Source organism: Euleptes europaea, chromosome 18 (genome assembly GCF_029931775.1).
Source record: "Euleptes europaea isolate rEulEur1 chromosome 18, rEulEur1.hap1, whole genome shotgun sequence".
In the NCBI taxonomy this organism is placed as follows: domain Eukaryota; kingdom Metazoa; phylum Chordata; class Lepidosauria; order Squamata; family Sphaerodactylidae; genus Euleptes; species Euleptes europaea.
In genome coordinates this window covers 23,243,147-23,269,871 of record NC_079329.1, presented here as the reverse complement: position 1 = coordinate 23,269,871, position 26,725 = coordinate 23,243,147, and the positions used below count along the sequence as shown (strand labels likewise).

Below are 26,725 nucleotides of genomic sequence, written 5' to 3'. Positions count from 1 at the left end.
TTCTTCTGTGTACGTTAAGGTGGAAGAATTATTTTTCTTTCAAATTCCCTCCAGGGACAGGAAAAAGAGCCATCAGCTTCAAACCACAGGGAAACTAGTGAAGAAATGTTCTTCCAAAGTAATTGTGAGACATTTTGTAATGCAGATCAGCTATGGCCCAAAGAGAAGGATGAGGCATTTCTCTCTCTTTATGACTAGTTCAAAAGAGCCTGGGGTAATTACAATTAAAACTGAAATTACTATTTGCAGATATTCAAAATATGTCATGCCAATCTAGGACTGAGAAACTTTGAATTTATAACGTGACTTGAAATCTGGATTTTGGATGGAGTGTTTATACTTTGAATTCTTTAGACTTAATTAACTTCCGGTGACCAGTTTCGATTTTGGAGAATTTCAAATATGTACTGCCTATTGCGCTTGTGAGGAGGGATAAAACCTTCCTGCTTGATGTTATAGCTCTTTATGTCCAGGGAGCTTTTCCGCATGGAGACAGTATTAAAAAAATGGCTTTTGTTGCAGCCCACTCTACCGTTACAGGGTTCTACCTCACATGCGGTCTCAGAAAAGTTTGCTTATTCTGCATAACTCATAGAAGAACATCCCTTAAGCTTTCTCCTTAAATCCAGCTCTTCCACAGATTGGTTATTGGTGGGACGTTTCTAAACTAACATCCCATCACTCTACCACTCCAAATTCATTTACCACCTAAAGGACCCATTTATCAGGAATGTTAACAATAGAATTCGCCTCTTTCTGATCTGCCTTTCCAGTCATTCAGACTGAATCTCAATCTCTCTTTCTAGGTTTCACCCATCGTTATTGATTGCGGATCCAACACGTGAGTTCTTGTGTTTTTGCCGGGTACCCAGGAATGTGTTGCATCACAAGTAATGGCTCAAAGTGGAAAGACTAGGGTTGCCAGCTCCAGGCTGGGAAATACCTGGAGATTTTGGGGGTGGAGCCTGAGGAGGGTGGGGTTTGGAGAGGGGAGGGACTTCAATGCCATAGAGTCCAATTGTCAAAGTGGCCATTTTCTCCAGGGGAACTGATCTTTATCACCTGGAGATCAGTTGTAATAGTGGGAGATTTCCAGCCACCACCTGGAGGTTGGCAACCCTAGGAAAGACTAATGTTCCAGAGGGGAAGCAGTTGAGAAAAGGGGCAGGGAGTAAAGTTGTGGGGGGGGAAATCGGGACATTTTAGGTTTGGGTTTATTGGGCCCGATTTTTTTCAGTAAACCTGGAATAAGCCGAATACCCATACTGGTAAATATCAGTATTCAGCTTATTTCCGGATTTACTGAAAAATTTGGGCAATTATAGTCTATGGCAATTTTTCGAAGTGCCTCTGGAGGCATTTTTGGAGGTAGAGCCCCAGATTTGCAGCATAGCTGCAAGGGACTCTCCTCTTAGACGAACACCGAAGTTTGGTGAACGTTGGGACAGGGGGTTCGATTTTATGGGCCCGCAAAGGGGTCACCCTCATCCTCCAGGGATTTGTGAGCCGAGCTGTCCATCAGTTTTCAGGTTCAGAAGTTCAACGTTGCTGAGGACTGGCAGAAAGAGCCGATTGGCAGGCTGGCGCCTCAAAGTCCCTTCGTATCCGGGGTGCATAGCATGATGTCCATGCAAATTAGCTTCCAAACTGAGGAAAACTATTTAAATGCAAGAAAAATAAGGCACATAAAGCATTTGTTTGGGTGGCAAATGACATCCTGTGAACAGTCCTTTATGACGGTCATCAACAATCCGATTTCAAGAGATGGTTTTGAAACTCAGAGCCCGAGCATGTTCTGGTCAGATTTCAAACCGGTCCCAAGTCTATGCTTGTCATTGGTCGACTGCAGCATTATCTGGTGACTCGTCTGTGTGAAACATCCCCCACAGGCCCAGTCCACCTATAGGGCACTTTCACATATGCTGAATAATGCACTTTCAATCCACTTTCAATGCACTTTAATGATCGTTTTCAAGTGGATTTTGGCATTTCATACAGTGGCCGTTTATGCTTGGTAATTAGCAGCATGTTCCAGGCTGAAGTGCCCCGCATGTTTTTTTTATTTCTTCATGCTGAACCATCATTCCAGATGTCACTGTGAAGCCAGCTCATACCTGCTTCACATTTCTTAAGAGCCCCTATAACACAACCTTTTGTATTTGCTCCGCCCCTGCATCGAAGCATTCACTGAATGAAGCCTGCAGAATCCCAGCTGCGGCTTAGCTATGCAAACGACTATTGCTGATGGCTATGCAAATGAAGGAATGAAGGAGCAGATGAGTGAGGGGGATGGGATTTGTTTGACTTTCTCCACTTGCATTGGGACCATGAATAGTCATTTTAAATGAATAGTCATTTCATCAGCTCACCAAAACATGATACGACTGGTCTCATGTCCTCTATCTGCATTTATTCTACCTCAACTTGATTTTGGATCATCACCTGGGTCCTTTCTGCACCCAGAGGAGCGCTTCCCTTCGAGGTTGCCACATTCTGATTGAACCTGCAATAAGTTTCCCTCAGGCGCTAGAGATGCAACTCACACACGGGGTGGCTGCCCACAGACCTTGAGTTGTGCTGTTATTAGAGTCTGTTACCAGACCATTTCAGGCTGTATTAAGCCTTTTTTGTTTAAGAGTAGTACTCAGATTTTGGGTTTTGCTCCATGCTGTATTGTTTGGTGGTTGTTTATAACTATAAAAATGGGGCATGAATGTTAATACCCACATAAAATTTGAAGTTCATAAACCTCCAGGTGGTGGCTGGAGATCTTTTTTAAAATATTTTTTTTTAATTTATATAATTAGAGGGTACAGGAAAAAAGGGAAGGGGTAAACGCTAAATTTATAAAAACAATACAGTGTTATAAATGATTTCTGAATAAAACATAGTTACAGAATATCTTTGGTTTGTTATACTTGTGTCAGGCTGGTTTCTAATATCTAAAAGTTCATATATTGCTTAGCAGTTAATTAGAGTAAGAGAATATAGTACATAGTTTATATACTTCGTTCAAATTAACTAGATTTTATATAAATATAAAAAGACGCCCATTTCTCCTCAAATTGCTCAGTAGATTCGCTGAATTTAGGATTTAATTCAAAAGTCATTTTGGCCATACTTGCATATTCCAAGAGTTTTTCTTTCCAATCATCTATTTCAGGAGTGTGAGTTTGTTTCCAGGTTCTTGCTAACACCGTTCTTGCAGCTGTTGTAGCATATTTAAAAACGTCATGCGATTTCGGAGGTAAATTTGGCGGAACTATACTGAGTAAATAAAATTTGGGGTCAAAAGTAAACTTCATGTCTAATATCAACTGTAGTTCTCGATGAATTCTTTTCCAATATAGTTGTAATTTTGGACATGTCCACCAAACATGAAAATAAGAGCCGTCTGTCACTTGACATTTCCAACATGCACCTTTTTTCCCTGGAGTTGTCATCTGGGAAAGCATATTAGAAGTCAAATACCATCTATAAAAGGTTTTATACCAGTTTTCTTTCACTTCTTGGCAGACAGTATATTTCAATTCGGAAGTGCAAAGTTTTCCCCATAATTCCATGTTGATCATTTCTCCAAAATTTTGCATCCACTTTATCATATTTATTTTCACCTGTTCTTCTTCAGTATCATATTTTAGGAGAAGCTTATAAATTTGTGGCTGGAGATCTTGTGCTATTACAACTGATCTCCAGCCAACAGAGATCAGTTCACCTGGAGAAAATGGCTGCTTTGGCCATTGGCTTCTATGGCATTGAAGTCCCTCCCCTTCCCAAACCCCGCCCTCCTCAGGCCCCACCCCCAAAATTTCCAGACATGAATCAGGGCAGAAATGAATCAGTGAGGATATCTGGTCCACAGAGGCTTGGCAGGGAGAAAGATGGATGGGGTAGGAGAAGAGAAAGGAGTTAACAGCAAACCACCACCAGTTTCTATGTAGCTCTGTCTACAAATGCCGTCAAGTGGTACATGTGATGTATTGTCTCTTTTTAAATTTATTTTATATAAGAGGGGTACAGAAAGGAAAAGGAGGGAGGAAAGAGGGGGGGAAAGATATAATATACATCAATCTCTGAACTTCCATGTAATTTAAATTTAAAAAATGAACAAAAAATATTACTAGATCTTGTATCATTCAAAACATCACTCCACTTCATGATTCTCTTAGAAGAGAGAAAATATGTTTCCTCCACTATACCTTCACATCAACTGAACTTTAAAAAGAAGAAAAAAATCAAGTGCCATGTCTTCTATCAAATGTCTTAAACATATGTATATCTTATATACCTCTATAAATTCCCTTATAAATTGCCTTCAACCTTATTAAATGTTTTATTTATCACCTATGTTGCAGTCATAGAATTGTCTCTTCTTTCAGACATTTGTGTCTCTCCCTTTCCAAGGTGTGTCGATGGTTTCTGCTGTCTTGACACTTGCTGTTATACAAGACATGACGTACCCAGGAATGGACAGCCAGCGTGGTTTACGTAAGCCAAGATCCATTTTCCTAACGAACATGTTTAGAAGTGGTTGAAATGAAAGGAATCTTACAAAGCTGGATAGCTTGCTCTTGAGTTGGGTGGCAGACAGGAAGAGCAGCACTAACCTATTGGAGACTCGGTTTGTCTATAGGGCAGACTGTTCAAACATGGTACATTCACCTGGCAATCGTTTTCACTGGAAAGTTATGATTCCCTCACCGTCAACCAACTCCCCCCAATGACTGTGGGTCTTTGTGTTGATTATGCATGCCGTTTCCGACCATCAAAGGTCGCCTCGCTCCCCCCCCTGCGTTTCCCGCAATTAGTCTGTGTTTTCAGAGACCTGTTTCCTCTCAAATGTGAAAATGTGGGTGAAAGAGGTGACTTCTGACGGTCGGAAGTGGCATGCATAATCAACACCAAGACCTGAAGTCATAAGAACATATGAACATCTCTGCTGGATCAGACCAAGGCCCATCAAGCCCAGCTGTCTTGGTCATGTCTAACATCATGACAGTGGCCAACCTGGGGCCTCTAGGAAGCCCACAAACAAGACGACTGCCGCAGCACCATCCTGCCTGTGTTCCACAGCACCTTACAGAATAGGCATGCTCCACTGATCCTGGAGAGAATAGGTATGCATCATGACTAGTATCCATTTTGACTAGTAGCCATGGATAGCCCTTATCCTCCATGAACACGTCCACTTCCCTCTTAAAGCCTTCCAAGTTGGCCGCCGTCCCCACATCCTGGGGCAGGGGGTTCCACAAGTCATCGGAGGGGAGACGGAGAGGGAAACAGCCATGCATAAAAGGCCTGTGTCTTGAAGCTGCAAGGTTGAACTTGAAAGTGTGAGCATATGATGGGGGATGGGGTGGGGTGAAGGGTGGTAAGCAGAGAACAGTTTAAGTGGGACTGGGATGAGGGTGTTCCACAGCATCCTGCCTCTTATGCCTCTTTCCAAGGCCGGTGGAATCAAAACAAGTTGTGCATAATAAGCCGGTACATCTAATTCATACAGGCTACAGAAACTATCTCTTTGTGTCGCAGAAAGTTGACCCTTATGTATTAGCAAAAACAATCTCGTGCTGAACTTGGAAATCCACAACAAAAAGACAGCAACTATGACCAAAACGGTAAATACTAATTCAAATGTAATAACCTACTAGGAAACATAGTAGACTTGCAACATGCAAGTCTGAAGTATACAGCTCAACTAATACAAGGATTGCTCCTCCTGCAATATCTGTAACCGTTCAAATTGATACAGATATTGCAGGCGGAAATTGTTGAAGACTTTCTATTCCTTGGCTCCATCATCAACCAAAAGGGGGACTGCAGCCAAGAAATCAGAAGGAGATTGAGATTGGGAAGGGCAGCCATGAAAGAGCTAGAAAAGATTCTTAAGTGTAAAGATGTGTCATTTGGCCACCAAAATCAAGTTAATTCATGCCATCGTATTCCCTATTACTGTGTATGGGTGTGAAAGCTGGACATTGAAGAAAGCTGATAGGAGGAGATTCCTTTTAAATGTGGTGTTGGAGGAGAGTGTTATGGATACCATGGACTGCCAAAATCCCAAATCAGTGGGTTATAGATCAAATCAAGCCTGAACTGACCCTAGAAGCTAAAATGACTAAACTGAGGCTATCATATTTTGGTCACATTATGAGAAGACAAGAGTCACTGGAAGAGACAGTCATGCTAGGAAAAGTTGAGGGCAGCAGGAAAACAGACCCAACAAGAGATGGATTGACTCAATAAAGGAAGCCTCTGCCCTCAATTTGCAATATCTGAGCAAGGCTATCAAAGATAGAACATTTTGGAGGGCATTGATTCTTTCAGGTAAAAAAAAATTCATGTTGTAGTTATATGTCTTTTCTAATAGGTTATTACATTTGAAGTAGTATTTACCATTTTGGTCATAGTTGCTGACTTTTTGTTGCGGATCATTATGTATTAGGGGCAGAGTCAAAAGAAAAGAGCACGCGAGGAGATTCTTGACGGGGCTTCGTAGGTCTGGGAGATCTCATTAAAGTCCCAATTCTTTGTCTCCTTCCAGACCTGTAATAGCCATCTTTGGGACAATAAGCAGCTTAATCTGCCTTTGCGTGATTTGGATCGCATGCTGCAAAGTGTGTAAGAAATCAGATCAGCCCAGACCACAAGAACCAACAAGGAACCATCCCATTCCAGCTCCATCTGCTGTTCGAACTTTGCCTACAGCTCCCCCGATGATGCTAGCCAGTGACCCTCCCCCTTATAGCGAGGTAACTGTGTATTGCATACTTGGTTTTTTTTCCGCACGGAGCTCTTGCTCCAGCTTGTCTGGTGTATTGCAGTGGTATCTTTGGGGGCTTCCACTCAACAGTGTTGTGGGAATCATGGGATCTCCAAGGACAAAAGCCATGTGAGGCAGGGGGTTGCAGTAAGGAAGTGAAATGGGCAAGGTGGATTGAGAAAAGAAGAAGAGTTGGTTTTTATACGCCGGCTTTCTCTACCACTTAAGGAAGAATCAAACCGACTTACAATCACCTTCCCCTCCCCACAACAGACACCCTGTGAGGGAGGTGGGGCTGAGAGAGCTCTAAGACAGCTGTGACTAGCCCAAGATCACCCAGCTGGATTCATGTGTATGAGTGAGGAAACCAATCTGGTTCACCAGATTAGGGTCTGCAGCTCATGTGGAGGAGTGGGGAATCAAACCCAGTTCTCCAGATTATAGTCCTCCACTCCTGACCACTGCTGTTAACCACTACACCACGCTAGCTAGATCCAACCCATTGTATGGTTAGTTTTGGCAGGGGAGAAACTGGGTCATGTCTCGGCAAATGTGATTGCTCCAAGAAGCGTGTCTTGCTACTTTGAAAGGGAAGATGTTGATAGGGAAACCATTAAAATTTGAACTAATGTTAAAAATGCATTATCAGGAAAAGCAGCCAGCCTATTTTTTTAAATAAATATTTTATTAAGTTTTTCAATATATAAACAAACAAACATACAACCACACTTACATTCATACAATTTGTACTCCTTCGGGGAGCTTATTTCATCTTACATCTCAAAAGTCTTTTACGTTGTTTTCATATAATAAAATCCATCTATTTAAATTAAGTTTTATATAATCTTAATTTTATTTCTAACAAGCTATCCCTTTTGTTGTAAATAGTCAAAATACCCTTCCCAATTTTGTTGAAAATCATCAGTTGTCTTCTCTTTCAACAAACTAGTCAGCTTGGCCATCACCACAAATTCGTCCATTTTCTGTTGCCATCTTTCCACGTCTGGCACATCTTCCTATTTCCACAATGATGCCAGTATCAATCTGGCCGCCGTTGTCATGTAGCCAAATAATTCTCCAGCCTTTCTGTCCAAGTTATCAGGTTCAATTCCTAATAACATAGTCTCTGGGTTCAACGGGAATCTGATTTTTAGAACTTTCTGCATTTCTTGATGGACTTGTGTCTATTATTTATGTATAATATAAATGTTATTTTATTTTACCTTTTCTACAAGGCATAATCCTGACCAGTATGGCCTAGGCTAGCCTGATCTTGTCACATCTCACAAGCTAAGCAGGGTCGACCCTGGTTAGTACTTTGATGGGAAACCACCAAGGAAGTCCAGGGTTGCTCTGCAAAGGCAAGCAATGGCAAGCCACCTCTGAACGTCTCTTGCCTTGAAAACCTTATGGGGTTGCCATAAGTCGGCTGCAACTTGATGGCACCTTACACACACAAGACACAATATTTATCATTACAACAGCCCTGTGAGGTAATTTAGCTGAGAGAGATTGACAGCCCTGCGAGAGATTGACTGGCCCTGAAGGGCCTTTTCTGCATTCTCATTTTCTTTGCTTCTAAATACCTGTTTTTTGTTCCTGTTTCAGTTCTGCGTGTGTTTGGCTCCCTCTAGAGTTCAATTCGGTATAAAACAAGTTCTCATGCAGAGTAAAATCCTGCAGTTTAAATCCAATGGCATATACGCTGGGTTTAAACCTGTGTGATATTGAATTGACAACTAGAGGGAGCAAAACACATGGGAACTGACACCCCCCCCACCCCAAGAATCAGGAATTTAGAAGTGAGGAAAATGAGAATGCGGAAAGAACCGTGGTGTCTCTTGCATAGCTTGCATACAAGGGAGTAAAAAGCTTGTTAAGAGTCATGCAAAAGTCACTAATTTCAAAAATCTCCACTAGAAATGATTGCTTCTAATGATTGCTTAGGGGAAACGTGTGTGCTGAGGAACTCTACAAAGAAAATGGTAGCGTTGAACAATTTGGTATCTTTTTCTTTAGGTTGTAGACAAGGCATATGTTTACCCAGCTCCTTTGGAACAGCCACCCTGCTATGAGAACATTGCCATGGAAGATCGTTCCTCTCTGGATATCACCCAACACCCTGGATTAATGCCCAAGGATAATTCCTGAAAGACCTTCAGTTTTTGCTGCTATTACCCTAGAATATTAAGAAAAACATGAACACAGCCTTGATGTATCAGACCAAGACTGATCTCAGTCAGCATTCTCTTTCCTAAGAACAGCCTCCAGGAAGTTCATGGGCCAGTCATGGAGCTGATGGCCTTTCTCTGTTGATTAAGCCAGTCATGAAATATCCTACCTCTACACATGGAGGTTCCAGCCCAATAACCGTGAACTGTCTAATTCTTTATAAAGCCATCTAAGCTGGTGACAACCACTACCTCTTCCATTGGTAATTTCTGTAGTTATGTATCATGTGAACGAGCATCTATCCTGAAGGTTGAGCTGGAAACTAAAAATGCTTATAAAGTAATATATTTATTAGGTGTGCTCAATAAAATGGATTAAAACACTGGGCCTGGAATATAGGCTACATATAAAACCACCAGTATTAGCAGTTCCAAAAATAATCAACACTGTTGTACAAAATGTAAATGTAGGGGTCCCTGGGGGTGTGGGGAGGTAGTTGTGAATTTCCTGCATTGTGCAGGGTGTTGGAGTAGATGTCCATGGTGGTCCCAACTTTATGATTCTATGAGTAGACCACTGCGTTTTGGCCTTTGGGGCCTTCCTCAGTGATCAAATTTTACAAAATACGATTATTAAAAACACATCCAGAAATGCACTTTACAAGATATTCTATCTGAAATTTATAAACCTTAAAAAAGGGGGGAAAGCCAAATTATTATGACAAATATAACTACTATAGGAGTGGGGAATCAAACCTGGTTCTTCAGATTAGAGTCCACCGCCCTAAACCACTAGTCTACCCCTCATTCTGTGCCACCTCATTTCAGTGCTAGGTGAAGGTGTTATTTCAACTGTCTTTTATTTTCCTAGAGTACACTTGTTTCTTCCACTTCCTCAAGTTTCTCTGCTTTTGGTAATATTATAGGTTTCATTGACTGATGTTGCTTTAAATCACTGCTGTTTTACAGCTTCTGGTTTGTTTGAATTGTTCTTAGTTGGACTGGTTGCTGTTTGAATCCCCTCTCCATCTGTATTACTGTCTATAGTGTTTTGAACTTAATTGTGAACTGCTTTGGGCCTGTGTGCTGGAGAGGCAGTCTACAAATACATAAATCTGGTAGGGAGAAGAACTTCCAGGTCAAAGGATGTGATTCCGGTGTCCAATTTTGTCCCAGTGTGGTATAGTGGTTAAGAGTGGTTAAGAGCGGTGGACTGTAATCTGGAGAACTGGGTTTGATTCCCCATCTGGAGAACTGTGCTTGATATTGAAGTTAGGGTTGCCAGCTCCGGGTTGGGAATTACCTGGGGATTTTTGCGGTGGAGGTTGAGGAAGGCGGGGTTTGAGGAGGGGAGGGACTTCAATGCCATAGAGTCCAATGGCTATTAGCCTTCCGTTTGAATTGTCGTGATGCACTTTTTTGGCAATATGATAGACGTTCATCTATTGCCACTAAGGATAATTTACCAATAGACAAAGCTCTGGTGAAATGGGAGTTGCACCGGGTTCCCATCTCAGGAAGTAACAGCTTTTTCTACATCTCACTGCCTTGCAAGCAAGCTTTACAGCTCACAGGCGAAGAGATATCAGGTTTCCTCAGGAAGTTTTTTCTACATCTCATTGCCTTGCAAGCAAACTTTTCAGCTCACAGGCAAAATCGGGTTTCCAGCACTAAGGAGCACCTTTCCTGGGTAGTTGTGTGTGCACCTGGATTGAATCGCATCGTTCTACAGGAACAGTGACGGACGGATTATTGTGGCAACCCCAGGATTCCTGGGTAGATTTTCTTATTTTGGGACTTGTACCTTCTCAGACACATTCTGTCATGTGATCTATCTGTATATGTTGTATGCCTTATCTTTACACTGATTGTGATGCTGACTATTGGGTTATAGAGACTGCACTTTTATATCATTTAGTTGTGTTAATAGACTTTGTTGTTCAGCCATCAGTGTTTTCGTTTGTTTTTGGAAGTACCTGGAGGTTGGCAACCCTAACTGAAGTCCCACCTGCCAATGTGTTTGGTTGGGTTAATGCTCTCTTCAGAACAAGCCTCACTGAGATTCTATAAAGCTTTGGAGGACAGCTATTCCTTCTCTGGGGTGTAATGTGCTTAAACATAATACCTTTTGAATTTAAGAAATAGCATGCTCCAAGGGAAGATAACTCAGATATCAAAGTCCAATTTGCATTATTTACGTACAGAGATGGACTTTGATGCTTTGGCAAGCTGGGCAAAGGGTGACCCGGAGCCACCCTTAATGGCCTCACCCCAGTTTCCCTGCCTGTTTCTATTCCTCTTATTGAATAAGCGCGGGCTCTTATTTCTTGAATCTCTCGCCTGAATCAGAAGGACAATGTTTAATGTGTTTTGAGAGTTCCTTTTCATCTTCCGGCTTAATCAGAGCAGCCCCGCTGGGTCAGTCACAAAGACAGCCTAGCAAAGAGACTCGTTCGTCCAGGAACAGAACACAACAGAAGCTGGTGAAGACCCTACAGCAGCGTCCCATCAAGCTGCGATCCAATCCAGTTTATGGCCAATCTGCTCTGGCTCGCTTACCTTTTTTGAGGACTTTTTTTGCGAGCCTCCTGGTGCGTGTAGAGTGATTTCAGAGGGTGCACGGGCATCCAGCTGAAAGGGTTCCTCATGGCACGGAAAAGATGGAAGTAAAACAGGCAGAAGACCAGTAGGTTAAGCAGCAATGGCAGCAGCCACACGGCTCAGTGTTTGCCTCAAACCAATTTACAATCACCTTCCCTTCCTCTCCCCACAACAGGCACCTTGTGAAGTAGGTGGGGCTGAAAGAACTGTGACTGGCCCAAGGTCACCCAGCAAGCTCCATGTATAGGAGTAGGGAAACCAACCCGGTTCACCAGATTAGAGTCCGCTGCTCACGTGGAAGATTGGGGGAACCAACCCGGTTCACCAGAGGTGAGGTTGGTGGGACTGAGAGAGTTGTGAGAGAACTGTGACTAGCCCAAGGTCACCCAGCAGGTTTCATGTGGAGGAGTGGGGAAACCAACCTGGTTCACCAGATTAGAGTCCGCTGCACATGTGGAGGAGTGGGGAATCAAACCAAGTTCTCCAGATTACAGTCCACTGCTCTTAACCACTACACCATGCCGACTTTTATGCAGCTAAATACAATTTGGATTAGGAAGAGTCCACCCATCACAGCTTGGGGGAGATGCTCAGGCACGGGAATCCCAATGGGGTACAAAACAGAGGCTGAGCATGCAATTACCAGGCAAGCTTGGGGCGGCCTCTCCTCTGCCTCTGGCAGATAGCATGAGAAATCTAGCTGTGGAAATGCATTTAGGACAGTTCCGGATGAGATAGAATCCCATGGGTTCCGATTCACCAGCAAACGTAAGAAATTCAGAATTCCAAACTCTCCAGAACCCTGAAGGAGAAGACACAGAAGATAGTGCTTTGGATTTTTTTATTTTATTTTAACAAAAGTTAACACAAATGTAACAAAAGGGGGGCTGGTGTTTGGAGTAGCAACAGGGGTGTAACGGGTACCACAAAGAAGTATACAGTATCTGGTTCTGAAAGAAGCTACTTCCCTAAGCACAGAGTTACTAAGAGTATAAAACGGTTTAATGCTAAAATACACATATGCACAAATCAGTGTAAACATAAGGAAAAGTGGAAACACAGGTGATCGCCGTGCCGGACAAAACACTTGGAGAGGTAGAAACCGACTGAGACAAAGGGAGGCCAAGGGAAAAGCTCTTATCTTTTTCTTTCATATTATTCTATTGGTACCTCAGTATTCCCATTGATGTAAAAGTCTGGTAGCGTTCACAAATTATCACCCGCTTGATGGGACAGCCACTACCAGAGACCAGCATCCTCAACACTGTAGTTAAAGGTAACATATTCAGTTATTGTTAGCGTTCAACAGTACTTCCAAATCTCTCAGGAATTTAGGTATTTGTGGGAGGGAATTTTGTAGCTTGGTGGTTTCAGGGTGTGGCGGCGGCACTGGTCAGGGCCAGTCAGACCTAATCCTCTTGCTATTACCCAATGGCCACTTTTCTCTTGATACTTGAGCACACCACTGCTGTTCCCTGGAATTCCTTTAAATAACTGAAGCCCTTTTCCCCCACGAAACCCTTCTGACCTTGTGCTTCTTACCCACAAGTAGGGTTGCCAGCTCTGGGTTGGGAATTACCTGGAGGTTTTTGGGGGTGGAGCCTGAGGAGGGCGGGGTTCGGAGAGGGGAGGGACTTCAATGCCAATGGCCAAAGCGGCCATTTTCTCCAGGGGAACTGATCTCTATCGTCCGGAGATCAGTTGTAATAGCGGGAGATCTCCAGCCACCATCTGGAGGTTAGCAACCCTACACATAAGCATCCATGCCCCCCCCACTTCACTGCCTCTGCTGCAGCCACCATCTTGATTTTTATACTTTTTGAATATGGTCGCCACTGGAACAGAAACATGGTGGAGCTTAAAGATAAAAATTAAGCAGGAGGCAGGCGAGCTGTGATTGCCCGGTGGAAGGTGCAGAAGAAGGCCACCCTGTCAGCAGACAGCAAGAGGAACACACCTAGCAGGCTGTCCCCATCAGATGCTCACCTCCCTGAAAGACCAGAACCAAACCTAAATATCTTCCTAGCTGCGAATATCCACTAAGACACTGGATTCATACTGAATCTATATAGCGCCCTCTTGAGTTCACCATGTGTGTGTTAAGTGCTGTCAAGTCGCTTTCCGACTCATGGCGACCCTATGAATCAATATCCTCCAAAATGTCCTATCTTTGACAGCCTTGCTCAGGTCTTGCAAATTGAGGGCCGTGGCTTCCTTTACTGAGTCAATCCATCTCTTGTTGGGTCTTCCTCTTTTCCTGCTGCCCTCAACTTTTCCTAGCATGACTGTCTTTTCTAGTGACTCTTGCCTTCTCATGACGTGACCAAAATACGATAGCCTCAGTTTAGTCATTTAGCTTCTAGGGTCAGTTCACCATAGGGAAATTCAAATACGCCTGGTTGGAATTTGCCATTTTTATCACCTAAATGTCAATAATAACAAATGTTCAAAGTAGGGGATCTTAAGCAACACTTCCCCTCAAACTTCATTTTGGCAAGCCGGGGTAAGAGAAGTCACTAAAAGAGTAGAAGAGAATCTACCGAGGCATTAAGAAATACCTCTAGATGGCCCTCATTAACAAAATGAGAGCCAGGGTGGTGTAGTGGTTAAGGTGTTGGACTAGGACCTGGGATACCCAGGTTCAATTCCCCACTTGTGTCAAGGAAGCTTGCTGGGTGACCTTGGGCCAGTCACCCTCTCAGCCCTAACCCTGGCTAGTATTTGGATGGGAGACCTCCAAGGAATACCAGGGCCGTGATGCAGAGGCAGGCAATGGCAAACCACCTCCGAAGGTTTCTTGCCTTGAAAACCCTATGGGGTCACCATAAGTCAGCTGTGACTTGACGGCAAAAAACCCCAAACAAAAATAAAACAAAAACGAAATGTAAAACTTCCAGCACGCACAGAAACATCGACATTAGTTGCTCTTCTTTAACAAAGACACAGTTTACAAACAAATACCCAGATGATTCAAGGAAGAAGACATTGGAATAGCTTTAGACAGAGGAAAAAAAGGAAGGAGTAATTCCCGTCTAGAGCCCCATGGCGCTGAGTGGTAAGCTGCAGTACTGCAGTCCAAGCTCTGCTCACGACCTGAGTTCAATCCCAACGGAAGTTGGTTTCAGGTAGCCGGCTCAAGCCTTCCATCCTTCTGAGGTCGGTAAAATGAGTACCCAGATTGCTGGGGGTAAAGAGAAGATGACTGGGGAAGGCAATGGCAAACCACCCCATAAACAAAGTCTGCCTAGGAAACGTTGGGATGTGATGTCACCCCATGGGTCAGGAATGACCCGGTGCTTGCACAAGGGACCCTTTACCTTTATTTAATTCCAGTCTGCACAGTGTGTGTGTTCACACAGACACACACAGTTGAAAATTATGAGTTTAAAAACGCTAAGGGTATTCAACTGGAACCAATGAGGGATATATCCGGAGACAAAAATGCGATCAAGTCCATCAAGCAGGAATGTTCCTCAGAACTGACACCTCTTGTCATTTCGTCCCGCACTTCAAGGGTGTCTTTTTTCTTTATGCCTAAAATGGCAAAACTGTCGCTCAAGAAAAAAAGTCCATTTATAGCCCTCGTCGTCATTGAGATAATAGTGGAAACAAGAATTACGTGTGGCTCCTCTCCCCAATAAAACAGAGAGGAACATTCACTTAGAAAAATAAAAGAAAGCAGATGGCAAAGACAGCAAGATTTGAGCACCAGCATGGTGTAATGGCTGAAATGTCAGATGAGAATCTGAGAGAATTTGAGTTCAGGTCCCCACTCTGCTGTAGAAGCTCATTGGGTAGGGTTCCAAGGTCCCTCTTCGCCACCAGTGAGAGCTTTTGGGGGCAGAGCCTGAGGAGGGCGGGGCTTGGGGAGGGGAGGGACTTCAATGCCATAGAGCCCAATTGCCTAAGTGGCCATTTTCTCCAGGTGAACTGATCTCTGTCGGCTGGAGGTCAGTTGTAATGGCAGGAGATCTCCAGCTAGTTACCTGATGGTTGGCAACCCTAGGTGATTTTGAGCAAGTCTCACCCTCTCAGCCTAACCTACCTCGCAGGGTTGTTATGAGGATAACACAGAGGAGGGGAGAACAATAATGGTTAACTGTTTTGGATTCCTCACTGGGGAAGAAAAGTAGAATCTAAATATCTAAATCAAGATCGAAAATGGAGACCTTAAAGAACAAAACGTCTGGAACACAGAATGCAGTTTGGCCAAGCCCTTCCAGATATGCAGTACTAACTAACCTGCCAACAAGCTCTTCCTGCTTCCATTTTGTAGGGGCTGCCAGGAAAGAGACTGGAAATACCAAGGAACAGCCAAGGCCTCAGCTGTCTTTGTTATTTCAGAGCAGCAAGGCAGGGCCAAAGAGCAATTCCCAGCATGGAGAAGGTGAAAAGACAAAGTGAAGAAAGAGACATACACTGGGAGACGTACATATAGAATGAACCAAAGTAGAATGGAAGAGGAATTTATGATTAACAGCAAACTATGCGGCATTATGGGGTACTGGTCAGAGTACTCAAGACGCAGGTTCAAATTCTCGCTTGACCACAGAGCTGCCACCACAGCTCAAAGACCTACACTGTGGTACTGAAGTTAAGCTGTGGCAATAGTTTTGTGGCTGTGCCCACCATGCCGTGTCAGAATTCTAAATGTGCCCGCAGGCTCAAAATGGTTGGGGACCCCACAGACATTAGGGTTGCCAGGTCCCTCTTCGCCACCAATGGGAGGTTTTTGGGGTGGAGCCTGAGGAGGGCGGGGTTTGGGGAGGAAAGGGACTTCTATGCCATAGAGTCCAATGGCCAAAGTGGCCATTTTCTCCAGGGGAACTGATCTCTAGTGGCTGGAGATCAGTTGTAATAGCAGTAGATCTCCAGCTAGCACCTGGAGGTTGGCAACCCTAACAGACAGAGATATGTGGGGAAATATGCATGAATGTATAACAGAGGAAATTAATTTCTCCTTTTATGAAGAGAACCTCTATAGAGACAAAGGAGAGCAATTCCACCCACTCTGGTTTTTTTCAGGAAGGTGACTTGTGCGGATCTTGCCACGGGGATGAAGGCCAGCTGCACTTGTCTATGGCCACTTTGGTCAGTTCCCACACAACCTTTTTGATACGTGAGAACTCAAGCTGGAAGGCGATCCAGTGAGCATGAAAAGATTGTATGAAATGTGGCCCAGAGATGAAGAAATCATAGAGCGGTTGCAGAACCAGACGTATGTACAGAAGACGATGGATAGATCAGAACCACAAAGATGGCTGACTGGGCAAAATGGCAGTCAACGGCAGCCCCATGGCAGGGAAAAGGAAATGGAAGTCATAACGACCAAAAAGACAGACGAGAAGAAGCTCGGGTGATAGAAAGACTTCGTGATTCGTTTCACGGTCAGCATTTAGACACCAGGCATATCCAAACGTAAAATCCCCAAGCCGATAACAACCAACTGCATCTTCGGATCTGAGACAACATAAATTGACGCTGTTAGTAGATTAGCACATGCAGAAGTGGGTGAAAGCAAAACCTCATCCAGTTCATTTTCAGAGGCATCTTAAGAGATATTCCTAGCATACCAATCTGAACTCATGGTCCGGCGGTGGGGGGGGGGGGGGAGGCAGGACATGGAAAGAAACACCCTGTAGTTCTCCCACCCCCAATATAATCCCTAAATCCAGGTTACATAACCTGAAATGGTTTTCCAAAGAATCCAACTGGGAGAATTCACACTTTAGGTCTTTTGCAGGGAAAGTAAATGTTAGGAGAATTGTCTTCTGAATCCCCACTAGGGTTGCCAGGCCTTCAACTAGGGATGCCACCAGCCCTGGGTTGGAAAATACCTGGAGATTTTGGGGGTGGAGCCTGGGAAAGGCAGGGTTTGGGAAGAGGAGGGACCTCAGCAGGGTACACTGCCATAAAGTCCACCCTCAAAAGCAGCCATTTCCTCCAGGAGGACTGATCTTGGTCATCTGGAGATCAATTGTAATAGTGGGAGATCTCCAGTTGCCACCTGGAGCTTGGCAACCTACAAGACACTCCAGACCACTAATTTAGTCAATGTGAGTCAACCCAGAATAAACCACCGTACAAACTGTCCCAAACGCAGAATGATAAAGGCTTGGAACTAGCCAGCTTTTTTCCATTCAACCGCACCCAGTTTTCTTCTTTACTATAGCCCCTGTGCCATTTGGCTTTTGTCCCTGCAAGTCCCACGATCCCCAGCATAGCATTTTTTATGGTCAAAGGGGCTACCCCTCCTCCTGTTTTCACCAGCAGAAAGGTCGATTGGGCCCAACACAAAACGCACACCAGTATTCAGAAGCCCACCTCAAGGTAGGCGGAAGCTTTCAATAAGAATCTACATGCTTGTATGCACATATGACATATGAAGCTGCCTTATACTGAATCAGACTCTTGGTCCATCAAAGTCCGTATTGTCTACTCTGACCAGCAGTGGCTCTCCAGGGTCTCAGGCAGAGGTCTTTCGCATCATCTACTTGCCCGGTTCCTTTAACTGGAGATGCCGAGGATTGAACCTGGGACCTTCTGCATGCCAAGCAGATGCTCTACCACTGAGCCAAAGCCCCTTCCCTATGTTGGCTGAATTCAGGCAAATCATTGCCTGTGTAGTTGGTGGCCACCGGCTGTTCCTGTGGTGAGCCCTTTGGATGCAGCCACTCATGGTGCAGATCTACCAACTTCAGCAGGCTACCATAAACCACACTTTTTGGATGAGTTATACTACAGGGCCCGGAATAATGGGCAGGTCCATGTCATGCGGTGACTGTCCTGCATGCAACTGGGACTTCAAACAGCCATCACATAGATGATTGTGTCAATGGGACCTCAGATGAATAGTAAATGGGATTTTCCTATGGGAAGGAGGCTTCTCTCCTAGACTCAATGCGTTTAAACAACGGAATAACTAGCTTGGATCCACCAGAGTATTTCCTGGGAGTGAAGGACTCCCAACTGTGGAGAGGGACTTTCTGGCTTCCCATCTGGCCATTACCCCTAGCCATTTTGGGCTGCAGAGGAGAAACCCTATGTGGGTCAAAATTCTTCTATCCATGGAAACGTTCTGGTGGATCCAAACCACTGCTTTAAAAGAAGAATAAGAGTTGGTTTTTATATCCCAACGTTCTCTACCACTTAAGGAAGGATCAAACTGGCTTACAATCACCTTCCCCTCCCCTCCCCTCCCCACAACAAACACCCTGTAATGTAGGTGGGGCTGAGAGTGTGTGACTAGCCCAAGGTCACCCAGCTGGCTTCATGTGGAGGAGTGGGGAATCAAACCCAGTTCTCCAGATCAGAGTCCACAGCTCTTAACCACTACACCGTGCTGGCTGTCCTAACTCCCCCGCCTCCGATTTCAACTTTAAACATTGGTTTTGCTACAACATCTGCCCGCTTTCCTTCTGGACATTTCCAGCGGAGTACTACAGTTCATAATATCTTTTTACACCTAAAACCAACCGCCATCTATATAGACTTTTTGTTTCTTCTTTAAATATACAGCATACTCCTTTTCTTAAAGAAAGGTACGTAAATCTCTCCTCTAGGTTAGCTATCTGTACAAAGTCAACATTCATGCACACATCATTTTGCGGGATATAAAGGGTACTTGGAAAGGATTCGGAAGCCACTGGTCGCAAGGGACAGAAAGGGGAGTGGTTACTGAAAAGAGAGTTGAGGAGAGGGGAATAGGTCCAAGATCAAATAATTTCCTTTCTATTTGGAGAGAAAGATTTTACTATGATGACAAATACCGATAAGGAATTTTGGCTCGTCCGAACCGTATTCATGCCAAGTCTGAGTTGTACTATTTCCCCTTAAGTGCCTTACATCATTCAGTGGCGGCCTATTTTTCTCATTTAACGGACCAAAACAAAGGAGGGCATATATGTTTGCAAGATTAAATGTGCTACCCTCATCAATATTACAGGGGAGATTTCAATCAATACCACTCTCTGCAAGGTTATGCCCCTGTGGAATGAATCACACAGAATCGGTCGCACATGTTCTTTTGCACTGCCTCCTTTTATCAGAGTATCCGCCTTAAGTTCATCAACCCATTGTTCCCTGGTAGGGAATGACACCCAGTTGAGCGCAAGGTAGCCTTCCTTATGACTACTCAGGATGTGGCCACAATTGACCATGTAGCCAAGTTTTTGCAATATGCAATGTGGATCCGCAAAAGACACAGTAAACGGGAACAGACGAGCTCTGTTGAATAAAATTGTATGATTATGTTCCCTGCAGGTACTGTGTATGCCAATAAAGGTTTCATTGATTGAAAAAAAATTCCTTACATGCTGCTATGTATACGGATGCACACAGAGGGATCCCTGTGCTTTTAAGGGAAGTGCAGAAGAGGGGACTATGGCAAATGCAATTCTTCAATATGGGTGGTATGGGGAATGGGAAAACTTCACTTGTCCAAATCCCCTTTTCTATGCAACTAAGGAAGGTACAGGATCGCTCTAGTCATCCATCCATGGGGCATTTCCACATGCGCCGCCGGAAATAACCCCTTGCACGAGCAACTGTATTGGTGGTAGAAACTGAGAGGCATAAGGCCAGAGTCAACAGACAATGGCAAGGGAAATGAATCTAAGGATCCATCCTTGCGTTCTGTGTTTCAGAAGGGTTTCTGCATTGCTTGAGAAAAGAGCATCCCAGCAAAACGAGAGCGTCCACCATCTGCTACCCAAAGGTATTCTGCAATGGGCAGAAGAAAATAAAAAATAAAAGACTTTGGGCAAAAATGCATGGTCACTTTAGTCTCCTTTATTCCCTGTTTCAGCCAGGATCAAACGCAAGTTCGGCGAAAACGCATGCATTTGATCCTGGCTGAATCCTGGCTGAAACAGGGAATAAAGGAGGCTAAAGCGACCATGCATTTTTGCCCTTTGTTTCAAAACAGAAGCAGCTCTGAAATGTAGGGATAATCGAGGTCCTGATAACACGGAATATTTGAGGATCCCCAAAAGGGAATTCAGTGATGCAAGTCAACGTTGGAAAGGGCAGGGCAAGGGAACAAATGCCCTCCCTATGGACTCCCTGCTTGCCCCATACAAACGACAAAAGAAGGTGGGTTCTCTTAAAGGGGGACTGCAAGCTCTCGTTGACTATCAGGCAACAATGAATCCGCAGTTCAGAAAATAAAGAGCAGATTTCTTCCCCTCCCAGGTTAGGGTTATCAGCTCTGGGTTGGGAAATTCCTGCAGCTTTGGGGTGGAGCTACGGGCCATGAACCTGGAAATCAGTTGTAATTCTGGGAGATATCCAGGCCCCACCTGGAGGTTGGCAAACATCATGGGAAAACCTATGACAGTAGTAACTCTGGAGGTTTTGTGGTGTAGTGTCCAATGACATATCCCCGAACTGCAATAGTGGAATGTTCCTTCCAATGGGTGGGAGGCTTCAGTGCCCCCCGCCCCGCACATAATCCCAGGAAAATACAAACACTTTCTTTAAAAAAACACAACCCTTTCCCAGCAGTGAGTGCTCATAGCTCATTGAACAATATTCTCTCCCCCCCACCACCACCCGTTTTGTACAAAGTGCATTTTAGAGTTATTAGAACAGCACTGAAGGGGTGCCACATGCTTGTTTGCTGACTACCAGCAGGTGACGTTATTGCTATTCAGACCTCTGCAGCAACTGAATGATCTGGTTACAACATTCTGGGGGAAGAAAGTGCCGATCTAAAAATGATCACAGATCTAAAAAAAAAAAAAAAAGATCACGTGGCCCTTGTCCCGTATCATTCTGCCTGGCACAGGAAACATTCCCAACCTAATGTTCTCCCCCCCCCCCAAAGCCACCATTACGCTGATTAGCCTCTACAAATAAAAATAGGATTTGGCGTAAAAAAAAAAAGTAAACCAATGGGAAATGGATTGGTGGGAGACCCCTCAAAGCAGACCCTCCTTTTAAAAAAATCCTGCAGTGAAAATTAGAGTCCGGGGATCTGCCCTTGTCCTGCAGCGGCTCCTGCCGCCATTAAGAGCTGCCGTAGTTTGTGAGGTAGTGATCCTTGGTCCTGGCAGGAGAAAGCAGAACTCTGGAATCTGGAAACACTGCAGGGAAAGCCAAAATTTAGGGACTGAAAGCCTCGCTCTACCCATCAACCCAATGGGATCCATTTGGAGGCAGTGTGATCCAGCAGGAAAAATATGAGACAAGTAATCAGGGAATACTAGCGCAGAGATCACATGAACAAAAAGGGGCAGCTCCCAGTAACAGGCAGGGCATATTCACAAGATATTGGAATGGGAGAATTAAACATCACCCCAGTTTCTTTCCTTGCCAGCCTGCCCACCGGGCTACCCAGCAGAACCTTTCCAAAGCCGCAAACCTGCCCATGTTTCCAGTCCTAAGCAAGGGCTTCCTCTGCTACAGGCTTTACAAGGGATTCCCCTTTGCAAATCTCCCCCATGTGGTGTAAATAAATGTAAAAAGTTAGACCCATTTTAGTGACTGGAAAACTGAGGCCAAGGGAGCTATTTGCGGTCAAAGTGCGGCGGTGACCTAGGATCATAGCCAGGGACTTGCATTCATCGGCATTAGAGTCCAGACCAAAGCTCCTATCATAAGGCCATCCTGTCCCGTCTTCATTCGCAAGGGCTTGCAAGCTTTGTAAGGACGTATCCACAGTTTCCTTTAATACCCCCCTAATTGAGCAGTGGTATTGCACTAGGGTTGCCAGGTCCCTCTTCGCCACCAGCGGGAGGCTTTTGGGGCGAAGCCTGAGAAGGGTGGAGTTTGGGGAGAGGGGGACTTCAATGCCATACAGTCCAATTGTCAAAGCCGCCATTTTCTCCAGGTGAACTGACCTCTATCGGCTGGAGATCAGTTGTAACAGCAGGAGACCTCCAGCTAGTGCCTGGAGGCTGGCAACCCTATATTGCACAAACCAAGCGTATGAGGAGGCAAGCCTTTTTTGTTTTCCTTTCAATTTTTTAGCGGAAAAGAAACACAGCCTGGCAGTTCTTTTGGCAATATCAAGAGCGGGTCCACCAATCCAGCAGAGTTTTTTTGGCAGTGAGTTAGCTGTGGCCAGAGAGATGCCATCTTCCCGCCCCATCAGACTTCAGACCCAGTCAGCGACCAAAAATCATCCCGATGAGATGTTGCAAGGCATTGTGGGTATTTGGTAGCCCTGCTCACTCGATTCTTCATGAAAGGACCTCCCATCGTTTGTGATGCGGGGAAAAGAGAGGACGTCTACCTATCTGTGGCAGTAGTAGAAAACAGTTCTCGGTGAGCCGGAGGTTGTCTGGAATGGACTGAGGAAGCACCGTCCTTGAAAAAGAAACAAAAAATCTAATAAAGCCAACTCTGCCCCAGCGGGATTAGCTGGACTTCTGGGAGCCCCGTGTTGGAAAAGGAACAGGTTGCCAAGTTGGAGATTTGATGGGGAGAAGGTGAAAAGTCCGGATTCCTTGGCCAAAGAGGGAGGTGGGGAAAGCCAAGGCCGCCGGAGGCTGGGGCCGGAAGGGAAGGAGCAGGAACTCCCCTCTAGTACACCCAGCTGACGGGAACCCACTGCGGTTCACTGTGCAGCTTCTCCAGGGCCTGCTGCAGCTGCTGGAATGTCCGTTCCATGTTGTCGTTGACCAAGCAGAGGTCGAAGTAATGCCCGTAGCCTCGCTGGATCCGGCAGCTCTCGTCCACCGTCCGTTTCAGGTCGGCGTCCTGGAGGGGTTGCCAAAAGGACCAATGAAAAGGGAAGAACAAGAAGAAAAACTCAACCTAAACTAGACAGAGAACCTAAGAGTTGAGCTGAAAGTTATAACAAAATAAGGTTATTATTTATTCTGTGGTGTGCAGAGAAGTAAAAACACTGGGCCTGATATGCAGGCTGATAAATTAAAAGAATATATAAAAATAGTTGCTAATTTTCCAACATAAAGGTAAAGGTCCCCTGTGCAAGCACTGGGTCATTCCTGACCCTTGGGGTGACATCACATCCCGACGTTTACTAGGCAGGCTTTGTTTACGGGGTGGTTTGCCAGTGCCTTCCCCAGTCGTCTACACTTTACCCCCAGCAAGCTGGGTACTCATTTTACCGACCTCAGAAGGATGGAAGGCTGAGTCAACCTTGAGCCGGCTACCTGAAACCAACTTCCGTCGGGATCGGACTCCGGTCATGAGCAGAGCTTGGACTGCAGTACTGCAGCTTACCACTCTGTGCCACGGTGATCTCACATAGTTGATGATAAAAAACCATGTAAATGACCAATAAATAACCAGACGTGTTTTGGACTATGTGGCCTTCTTCTGTGGTCATACATACATTTACAATTATTATAGAGACACATCCAGAAATACATGTAAAAGGTATGCTGTAAAGCAATGGCCTTATATATTGCGTATAACATGGCTATTTCACCATTTAAATTTAAACATTGGAAATACATTACAAGACTTCTGTGTGAGCCAGAAGTCCCTGGGTCACGGCTAATGCCGACGAGCCCTTTATGAAGCAATTGTGATCTTAAATGGGATTTAAATGGGCAGCTCTGTGCTTTACCTTGGGATGGCTCAAACCAACAGTGGCCGCGTCACGCGGCCATTTAGCATCAAGCCTGTTGAATTCTTTGACCTTCCACTTATGGAAAGAGTCTTTAATCAGAGGTTTAGGATCGTTTGATTATGGCTTAGCAAAAGTCAATTAATTCGCAAGCACTCAAGAATAGACAAAATCCCTTTGTCTTGGTAAAAACAATCTTTACTTGCTAAAATTAGGGAAAAGGTTCACGGGAGGTTGAAACAACAAATTCTCTCTACATAGCTATGTTCCCTAAACATGCCAGAAAGGTTCTGGCAGTTACTAAGCTTAAACATATGGCATTTCAAAAAGATAGAAAAATCCCATCTTCTCTGGATGAGATTCAAAAGGTAACTGGGGTACTGCTTTCTCTTCTACACAAAGGAAAAAGGAAAGCAGTAAAATGCAGATTACTTGTGTACGTGACAACAAGCATGTATTCAATGAAGCTAACACTGACCAATAGCTAACTAACACATTGGAGATTACATCACCTTATAGAACTGGTCAGCATTCTATACAATCAATATTAACCCTTGTCTGTCTGACATGTAACGAAGCTCGCTATCTAATCCCCAACAAAGCCTAGCCCAAAAATGCTGCCGAGAGGGGTCTGTGCACAGATCCTCCCAGTGTCTTGCTGGCAAATGAAGGACCTCACCATCAGTTGCTTGGTAGCCACGCCACTCTCCAGAGCTGCCTTGTTCATGGCCCGTAGCGTGTCGAAATCTGGCGCTTCGATGAACACCACATAGGGGACGAACTCAGCAGTCCTCAAAACCTTCACGGCCTGTCCAAGCATTCAAGAATGGAAGAGGAAAGAATAGTGTAGTGGTAGTAGAATTTAGTGTAGTGGTAGTAGAATTTATTTGTATGTGGCCATAGGCCTTCACAAAACATCATCCACAGAGTAGCACAATGTTAAAAAAAAGACATGTATAAGAAAATAAAATCTAGTAGAATTATCATTGATATGAACTACCAAAAACAACATCATTTGTGGGATTCTGCTCTAGAGCTAACTACCTTAGCTCTTATTTTTCTTGCTGCCAGAGCAAACAAAGATGTTCTATGAGAAATATACTCGTTGGAGTCAGACAGCAAGACTATGATTTTCTCCTTTTCTGAGTGGATGTCTGTACCCCCTAGTAGCCCATCAAGAAACTTAATCCTGGGCCGTGAATAGAGTGGACAATGAAATAAATAATGGGGGAAATCCTCCTGCACATGGGTATTGCTGATACACAAGCATTGATCCTTGGGGATTTGTTTGCACCGCCCAACTAAAAAGGCTGTTGGCATAGTTTCAAAGCTTAGAGCAGAAAACGCAGCTCTAAGGTTATAATTTGAAATCAGTTAGAAAGTTAGATACCAGGCTCTAAGGTCGCTTTTAAATAATTTAAACCATGGTGCAGACTGTGCTTTCTGAATTAACACCCTGTCAGACAGGGCAGGAAGAGGGAAGAAAAAGGAACTGTCGTCGGTATGACATCATGCCGCCCATGTGCCAGAAGCGGCATGCAACATGGGGTGCATTCACAGTGGAAGTTTTCTGGTTGAGCATCGAATGTGTTTCTACCGCTTTCCAGTTCACCTTTCACTGGCCTGGAATTAATTACTGGTGAATAGGGTTGCCAGATCCCTCTTCGCCACCGACGGAAGATTTTTGGGGTAGAGCCTGAGGAAGGCAGAGTTTGGGGAGGGGAGGGACTTCAATGCCATAGAGGCCAATTGCCAAAGCAGCCATTTTCTCCAGGGGAGCTGATCTCTATCAGCTGGAGATCAGTTGCAATAGCAGGAGATCTCCAGCTAGTACCTGGAGGTTGGCAGCCCTACTGGTAAAAGACTCAATGGTAGTTCACTGCTTTACCTCTAGACAGTTCTGTGTGTGTGTGTGTTAAGTGCCGTCAAGTCGCTTCTGACTCATGGCGACCCTATGAATGAAAGTCCTCCAAAATGTCCTATCTTTGACAGCCTTGCTCAGATCTTGCAAATTGAAGGCTTTGGCTTCCTTTATTGAGTCCATCCATCTCTTGTTGGGTCTTCCTCTTTTCCTGCTGCCCTCAACTTTTCCTAGCATGACTGTCTTTTCCAGTGACTCTTGTCGTCTCATGATGTGACCAAAATAAGATAGCCTCAGTTTAGTCATTTTAGCTTCTAGGGTCAGTTCAGGCTTGATTTGATCTATAACCCACTGATTTGTTTTTTTGGCAGTCCACGGTATCCATAACACTCTCCTCCAACACATTTCAAAGGAATCTGTTTTCTTCCTATCAGCTTTCTTCACTGTCCAGCTTTCACACCCATACATAGTAATAGGGAATATGACGTTCTATGATGTATGATGTTCTAATATGATGTAGGGAATAGACTGTTCAAGATAATGCAAAAAGTATGTGTGGGGGGTAGGGTTGCCAATCTCCAGGTGGTAGCTGGAGATCTCCCGATATTACAACTGATCTCCAATCAGTTTCCCTGGAGAAAATGGCCACTTTGGAAGGTGGACTCTGTGGCATTATACCCCATTGAAGTCCCTCCCCAAACCCCACCCTCCTCAGGCTCCACCCCAAAAATCTCCAGGTATTTTGAAATCCAGAGCTGGCAAAACTGGGGGGGGGGGGATGGAAGAGG

At 44.6% G+C, this 26,725-nt stretch overlaps 1 protein-coding gene across 2 annotated transcripts in view; it reads right to left on the bottom strand.

The window, feature by feature from the left end:
* Positions 1–23,061: 23,061 nt before the first annotated feature.
* Positions 23,062–26,725, bottom strand: part of MPP2 (MAGUK p55 scaffold protein 2) — a 65,945-nt gene continuing 62,281 nt past the window's right edge. For both annotated transcript variants that reach the window (XM_056863199.1, XM_056863200.1), the window contains exons 11-12: positions 24,756–24,884; positions 23,062–23,238 (exon numbers count right to left, since the gene is read on the bottom strand). In XM_056863199.1, the coding sequence (XP_056719177.1) occupies positions 23,062–23,238; positions 24,756–24,884 (306 nt within the window). The remainder of the gene's footprint in view (positions 23,239–24,755; positions 24,885–26,725) is intronic.